General features: G+C 42.7%; 2 protein-coding genes across 2 annotated transcripts in view; both read right to left on the reverse strand.

Annotated features, from left to right (window-relative positions):
* Positions 1–3,554, reverse strand: part of LOC107045895 — a gene marked incomplete at its 3' end in the record, with an annotated part of 7,924 nt that extends 4,370 nt beyond the window's left edge. The window contains exons 1-2 of the mRNA XM_015268303.1: positions 1,827–3,554; positions 816–1,595 (exon numbers count right to left, since the gene is read on the reverse strand). Coding sequence (XP_015123789.1) covers positions 816–1,595; positions 1,827–3,554 — 2,508 coding nt within the window. The remainder of the gene's footprint in view (positions 1–815; positions 1,596–1,826) is intronic.
* A 435-nt stretch (positions 3,555–3,989) lies between these two features.
* Positions 3,990–5,255, reverse strand: LOC107045896. Its single transcript, XM_015268304.1, has one exon. It carries the CDS (start codon positions 5,253–5,255, stop codon positions 3,990–3,992), a length of 1,266 nt encoding a protein of 421 aa, XP_015123790.1.
* Positions 5,256–7,908: the final 2,653 nt, after the last annotated feature.

The raw sequence follows: 7,908 nt of genomic DNA on the forward strand, positions 1-7,908 counted from the left end.
AAACTAGCATTCAGCCCGCGCGAAGATTTGAACGAGTTACGATGTAACATACTCCCGGCAAAAGCTGCGAAATAAACCACCAGTGGGTTGTTATGCAGTAGAGGAACGTATATACGATAGATTGATAAACGATATAACTGATAATTCTAGCTATGACTTATAGCTAGGTGACGGGTAACAAACAGAGGCGGGTGATGTTGCGCTTATAGGTACCGCTGGCGGTCCTAACTGATGCAACTCGAGCGATGCCGTCACTCCCAGGAAACACTTCGATGATCACGCCCAGCGGCCATCGTGCACAAGCGACAGCGTCGTCCATGAGGAGAACCACTGAACCGAGTTTCAGTTCAGCAGTAGACGTAAGCCATTTTTGGCGAGTTTGGAGTTCATGTAGATATTCCTTGTGCCATTTATTCCAAAAGTCCTGTTTGGCCTTGGTGATGAAGTTATAAGTGGACAGGCGATTATCTGAAACTGACGAGAACGATTTTTCGGGTAAGGCATTGAATGGTCGGCCTATCAACAGGTGGGCTGGAGTGATAGCCAAGGGATCATTGGGATCAGCCGAAAGAGTACACAACGGTCGAGAGTTTAGGATCGCTTCAATTTTGATCAGCAAAGTATTAAGTTGCTCATAAGTGAGTCTTTGATCCTTTAAAATGCGTTTCAAATGATGTTTGAAACTCTTTACAGCTGCTTCCCAAATCCCTCCAAAGTGGGGAGACAATGGTGGATTAAAATGCCATGTGATGCGTTTAGATAAAGCGTAATTGACCACGTTTTCCGCGAATTCGGGGCTAGAAAGAAGATTGTACAATTCGTTGAGCTNGTTCAGGAACACCTCTGCGGCCGGTGAACCTGGGAAAGGCTGCCAAAAATCCTTGTGAGGAAAGATCAGTCGCTAATTCAATGTGAACAGCCTTAGAGACCATACACACGAATACACATCCGTACGACTTGAGAAACGATCTGTTACGATCTTTCTTCTCTTTGATGAGGATTGGACCAAAAAAATCAACACCTGTCTGCGAGAAAGCGGGTGCTTCGTTCACTCGAGATCTAGGCAAATCTGCCATCTGAGCATGAACTACCGTTGGTTTCTGACGAATGCATTCGATACAACGACGAACAATCCTTCTGATCTGATCCTTACCGTTCAGAATCCAGAATTTGGATCGAATCGCGTAGAGAGTACTTTGAATCCCTGCATGGAGATTCGAATGATGAGCCCGACGGATGATCATATCGGTAACCGGATGTTTACTAGGCAACAGGATTGGGTGTTTCTGATTGTATGATAGTTCGGACTTCTTGAGCCGACCGCCCACACGAAGCAGTCCCTTGTCGTCTACAAAGGGATGCAATTGATCGAACGAGGTTCCCTTTGCTGATGAACGAGTTGAGTTCGTCGAAGATTGATTAATTGTGAGCCTTCGTACTTCAACAGAGAAACGCTCACGCTGAACCATCATGACGATTTGATGTTCAGCCTCGTCAAGTTCTTTGACAGTGAGTGGACGATTCCGAGGGGTTTGTGGATACTTCCATCGCCGGATGTACGCAACGACTCTTACAAATCGTTCAAAATCAGAGAACTGAGAATACAGAGAGTCACATGAAGTAGTAGTGATGAGGCAGAGATTCCTTTTCAGTCCTTGCACTAGAACTGCGGAAGGTACGATGGATGGAGGCCATTCAGATTCTTCGAGAATTAACCATCTAGGACCTGAAGACCAGAGAGAGTTATTGACAAATTCAGACGGAAGTTGTCCTCGAGATAACGCGTCAGCTGGATTGTCTTCGGACCGGACATGTCTCCAACTAACTTGATCACCTAAAGTTTGAATATCTGCCACTCTGTTTGATTCGAAAGTTCTCAGAAGATGAGGAGCGTTCTTAAGCCAACAAAGAACGATGGTGGAGTCAGACCATAAGTATGCCTGATCGATGGGGAAGTCGAACTGAGCCGTAGTCTCCACATATAATTTTTTGAGGATGGTCGCTGCGCAGAGTTCCAACCTAGGGATTGTAACTCCGCTCAACGGTGCTACACGAGATTTACTGCAGATCAGTCTGATCAAAACCTCACCTTGAGGATTGCTGGATTTGAGATACAGACAAGCTCCATATCCGTGACTGGAGGCGTCACAAAATCCATGGATTTCGATGCGAGAGGGATTTTCGATTAAAATCTGTCGAGGAACCGAGACTTCACGTATTTTTGGCAACTGAAGTGCTAGCGACGTCCATTTGGTGTGGATATCTTGAGGAAGAGACTCATCCCATGTAATCTTTGCCTTCCAGCAGTCTTGAATTAAGACTTTGGCGAATAAAGTCACGGGTCCTAAGAGTCCTAGAGGATCGAAGATCTTTGATACTTCTGAGAGGAGTTTACGTTTGGTTGCAACAACGTTAGGATCAATTTGAGTCAAAGTGTACTGCAACAGATCACCTTGGGCATCCCATATGACACCCAAAGTCTTCTGGACTGGATCGTCTTTGATCAGGCAATCCAAATCAAAGAACCTTTCATCAATCTTATCCAAAGCTGAACGATGATTGGATGACCATTGGCGGATGACGAAACCGCCGCGAGAGAGCAATGCGATCATCTCATCTCTAATGGTTATAAGTTCGTCTAGAGAATCTGCTCCGGAGATGAAATCGTCAACATAAAAATCACGAAGTAGAAGTTTGCTGGCACGTGGGAAGTTCTGTGCCTCATCACGCGCAAGTTGTTGTATGGTACGAATCGCTAAGAACGGAGCAGCGGCTGTACCAAACGTCACTGTGTTGAGTTGAAAAGTTCTGAGTTTGCCTTGGTAAGGCCACAGAACCCTTTGAAATTGTCTGTCGTCAGGATGAATTAGAATCTGGCGGTACATTTTCTCAATGTCCGCTGTGATGACGTAGCGATGAGTGCGAAACCGAAGGACTTGTTCGAAGATAGTATTCTGGATTGTGGGGCCGACCAGAAGAGTATCATTAAGCGAGATGCCTGTAGACGTTTTAGCTGAGGCATCGAATACTATACGAACCTTGGTAGTTTCACTGGACTCCTTGATAACGGCGTGATGCGGAAGGTAATAGCCACCTTCAATCTCATCGCAAAGAGTCATATGACCAAGGGAGATGTACTCCTCCATCACTCTGGTGTATTCAGATTTTAATGAAGGATTTGATGAAAGTTTTCGATCCAAGGAAGAAAAACGTTTGAGCGCTTGCGAACGAGATTCGCCAAGATTGAATTTTGAATCTCTGAATGGAAGACGAACTATGTACCTACCAGTAACATCTCGTTTGGTATGTGTAACATAGTGTTGTTCACAAGAAATTTCGTCACGAGATCGAACGGGTTCGTGATCGAAGTCTTCGATAATCCAGAAACGCTCGATGAGCTTATCTAATTTGACGACGTTGCAAGGAGAGGTTGTTGAGGCCGATAAGAGTTCCGAGGCTCCAGCGACGATCCATCCCAACCGAGTCTTCTGTAAGACAATGGTAGAATCTCCATGAGACAATTTGATTTGTCCAATGGACAAAACTGACAACATGGTGTTGGAGGCTAACAAAAGATCGATTGATCTTGGCAAATGAAATTGAGGATCCGCGAGTTGAAGATTCTTCGGAATGTCGAACTGATGTCGAGGGAAAACGTCACTAGGTACGACATCAGCTATCTTGGGAACAATCAAAAAGTTTGATTGTTGTTCAAAGTTATTGTAACTTGAATGAAGAGTCACCTGAACATATTGGTTCGAAACAGTGCACAGACCGTCCACTGCTCCAATGTTTACCGAGCAATGAGTTTTACGCAATTGCAGGGCATTCGCGAATCGTTCTGTGATTAAATTCACTGTGGAACAAAAATCTAACAGTGCGCGTGCCGCGACGCAATTGCCTCGCTTGTGTTCAGTCTTGACAACCGCCGTCGTCATCAACTGTGAATCCGAGGGGAAGACAACGGATGTGTACGTCTGATGCGCTAGTCATTGCTGACTGCTGACAGATGCTATGGCATCCTGCTCCTCATGCAGGAGTGTGTGGTGTTCGCCTTTGCACCTTTTGCAGACCTGACCACTCCTGCAAGGGTATGGATGGGCCCACAGACAATTTTTGCATGCTTTGATGCTTTTAATGAACTTCCAACGATCCTGGACACTGAGATCGTTGAAGGTTGGGCACATGTACAATCGATGAGCTTTACTGCATTTGGGGCAGCTCATCGACGAGGATTTATAAGAGGATGAATCCGATTTGGAAGACGTGACGAATGTCTGGGGAGTCTTCCTTGAGAATTTGTTGGCCGATTGAGGGAGACTTTCTCCTGGCCTTTTCTTTGGGTTGGGGTTGCGATTGGACATCGCTGCGGAGTCGAGAGCTTGCTGCTTGAAGATAGCAGTCTGGATGAATTTAAACAGATCGTCCAACTTTGGCACTTCATCCATGTTAAGCTTGTCTTGCCATCGACTTCTCAGTGTCTGGGGCAGACAACGTTCGATGATGCGAACGAGTAAGTTTTCCCCAGGTGGAACACCGATTCCCTCCAGGATGTGAAGGTGCTGACGAGCCTTATCCAGAAGTGAGGATAGGTCATCAGCTGATACCTTGGTGAGCTGAGGGAGGTCGATTAGAGCATTCAAGTGTTCTACGGCCACAATGCGCTTGTGGTCGTAGAATTCTAGGAGAGATTTCCAAGCTTTCGAATAATCTTGGTCACTGGGATCATATTGGCTGATTTTAGCCAAAGCTGGCCTAGTGAGAGAGTCAAAAAGTTGACTGCATTTCACTGCGTCAGAAATGTCGGTCCGAGAATGAACGAGAGCGATAAACTTATTTTTGTACATCGCCCAATTTTCTTGTTTTCCGTCGAACACGGGGATCTTTATTTTAGGGAGCTTTGGCAGTTCTTGCCGCTCCGTGAGAGTGATGTTATTCGGATTCAAGGTCGAGTTGAATACCGAATCCCTTTGTTGGAGTTTGGAAATGGCGCCGGCTGCCTGGTAGTATCTAGATTCGGTCTCTAGAAAACTCCCTGCCAGGCGATTGCCGCTTTGAAGTGAGTTTAATTCCTCATAGTACTTCATCGAAGTATCGAACAACGTCGACATTTTCTCCGCACGTATCTTTGCGTTTGCGGGATCGACATGTGTACTCTCGAGGTATTGCTCCAGCCTCCCCAACTGGAGATCGAAGAAATTCAATTTCTGTTCGAGGTACGCGACGCGTCTTTTCTCCTCTGAAGAGAGACTCATTTTGATGGAAAAAATGAGACTCAGAAGATATCGACAAATTACGATACGATGAGGTAACGGCTCGATGAACTAGTTTGCCGATCAAATGAAAGAACCGATTAAATCCACGTGGATCACGTTGGATTTAGATAAACTTCGATAAATCAGTGAAAATCTCGTAAACTAGGGCCGTAAACGGGAAAAAGGAAACGATCTATCAAATTGGTTCAACAACCGATGAATAACTATAATGAAAATCAAACGAGAGAGAAAACAAAAATAATAACTATATAAGAATAGTCAAATGTCTGGATTCAATGTAACAAAAAAGAAAAAGAAAAAGAAAATTCAAGAAGATGAATATCTAAAAATAATTGAATGAAGTTAATTAAATGTGCAAAGAAATAGAGATAGATAAATGTATAAACCTATCTTTGCACGTCTCACGATGTTGAACCAGCTGAGCGGTGATGGTTCCTGGAATGGGAGTGACGATGATGATACGATAAGACGTCGGACTTGAAGACTCGTCGACGAAGTTTTCGATAGTTTTTAATTTTTTAAACTGTTTTTAATAACGTTTTTGTTTACTTTGAACACTCTTTCACACGCGTCACTCGCAGTTTTTATTAGAGGTTAAAATTCAAACCTCACAGGAGGCACCATGAAATGACGTACAGGCTATCATACCCTAGGTGGTATGATAGTCGAATTAAAAATCGCGAAGAATCGATTTAAAACAAAACACAAAAAAAAGGATTAAATAATTCAAACACAGAATTGGATGGGAAAAAGCCGTTACGGCATAAAAAACCCAGATTTATTAATTATAAGGTAATAGATCGATTACAACTGCGAATGACACTTGTTTTTTCATACACATACACATACGCTACTACACTGCAATGTCTGTCCTAAGAACACAACGATGTGAACTGTCGGACGCAGCTATAGATAGGTAGACACACACACACACACACACACACGCACGCGTGCCGATGATGCGAAGGGTGGGTTATGGAATCACACGTTGTGTGATTCCGAGACGATATTTTTCGTAATTAAATTACGACGATATGAGGTGGCCGTTGCACCACCTCCGATACGGTTTTAGATGAAGTGGCCGTTCGCCACTTCAAATAAAAAGGGGTGTAGAGGAAGCGGCACGTTGCACCACTTCCAATACGATTGGCGATGCACTACACTTTTAATCCGCTTGATTCGTATAAATTTCGCGAGGGATCAATGTAAGATTGAGGAGACTTATTTTTTAGATGTTTTGGGTTGACAAATTCACACTTTTTTATTAGTAGTGACACTGATTTCACACAAAAGATCGATTAGAACTTGAGTGCTCGAGTAGCGTCGGTCTGACTGTTACACGTGGTGCAACAGACTAGGTTGGGTTAGCGTCGGTTGGGCGCTTCCCCGCGAGAAACCAGCGAGTCGAGAGGGGGAAAAACTTGCAGCGGTGGCGCGGTGAACTAGATAGAAACTAGCATTCAGCCCGCGCGAAGATTTGAACGAGTTACGATGTAACATCTAGAATAATGTGTATTACAACTTTCATTCGTCATTTTTCGTAACTTTCACAAGCAAGTTTATTATTTTTTTGTCAACTCTAATCTAATGGGTAATCTTCCATTAGATTTCCAAATCGAGGAGTCGATGCACTCTCGAAAAATAAACCATCGACTGGCGTCCAACATATTTAACATTTCAATTAAAAATAATCCTATTCTTCATTCTAAATTTTTCCCCGAACGTCACAACTATCTTAATATTATTTTAATACGTGGCACCCAACAAACATAATTTTCCATTTTAAGAAAATGAAAAAAATAAAAACTTCAACTTTATGTTGCCTCCCGATAACTGGAAACGTTACAACTTATTGCCAGAAACCCATATTTGCAGATGAAAAAATTTAAAATAATAATTTCATGGGTGCAAGGTGGAAAAACCAAAAAATTGCCACAAAAAAATTTTTTTTGACCATTGTAATATTGCGCCAAAGCATTCGCGGATTTTTTTGTTGCAACTTTGAACAATTTTCTTGGAAAAAGCTTTTATGTATTTTTCACGTGAAACCCAAGCGATATTTGTGAAAAACTAATGAAATTTCTTTCAGGAAAAAAATCAATATGGGTGTTTCTCGTGGACTGGACGAGATAAAAGGCTAAAAATATAGGAGAAGACTCATTTCAATATCCCTAAAAGTGATCAAATTTTTAGTCAAATAAAAAATTACACGCTGGATCGTTCGTCGATAATTGTTGGAATATGCCATACATAAATTGCAATAGTTGGTGATTGGAGGAATGCGCGAAATTTTTGACCAATTCAATTTGCCTTTTATGCTTAGAAAATTTTTTGCAGATATTTTCTCTTCAGAAAAGGTCTTTTACAATTAAAAAAACAAGACTTTGCTCATTTCCTATTGCAAACATGGGACAAGTCATTTGTTCTCCAATCAATCTCTCCTCTTACCTTGTCTTCACCGGACTTATAAAATTCTTCAGGCAGTGGTGGGGGTGTGAACATTTCGTTTCCTCTAGCACTATTCGTTTTTTCGCAATTGTACGTCAATGCCTTCAGAAGTATTTTTTGACACATTACCCATCCTCTCGGAGCTGCAAATTAGTATATTTCGTAACNTCTTGCGAACTAGATG

The sequence above is a fragment of the Diachasma alloeum genome, unplaced genomic scaffold, assembly GCF_001412515.2.
Source record: "Diachasma alloeum isolate Michigan unplaced genomic scaffold, Dall2.0 Dall_scaffold_01116, whole genome shotgun sequence".
Taxonomy (NCBI): domain Eukaryota; kingdom Metazoa; phylum Arthropoda; class Insecta; order Hymenoptera; family Braconidae; genus Diachasma; species Diachasma alloeum.

What these genes read in the sequence shown, in the direction of transcription:
- LOC107045896 (XM_015268304.1), bottom strand. Translation starts at nt 5,255, where the DNA reads ATGAGTCTCTCTTCAGAGGAGAAAAGACGCGTCGCGTACCTCGAACAG.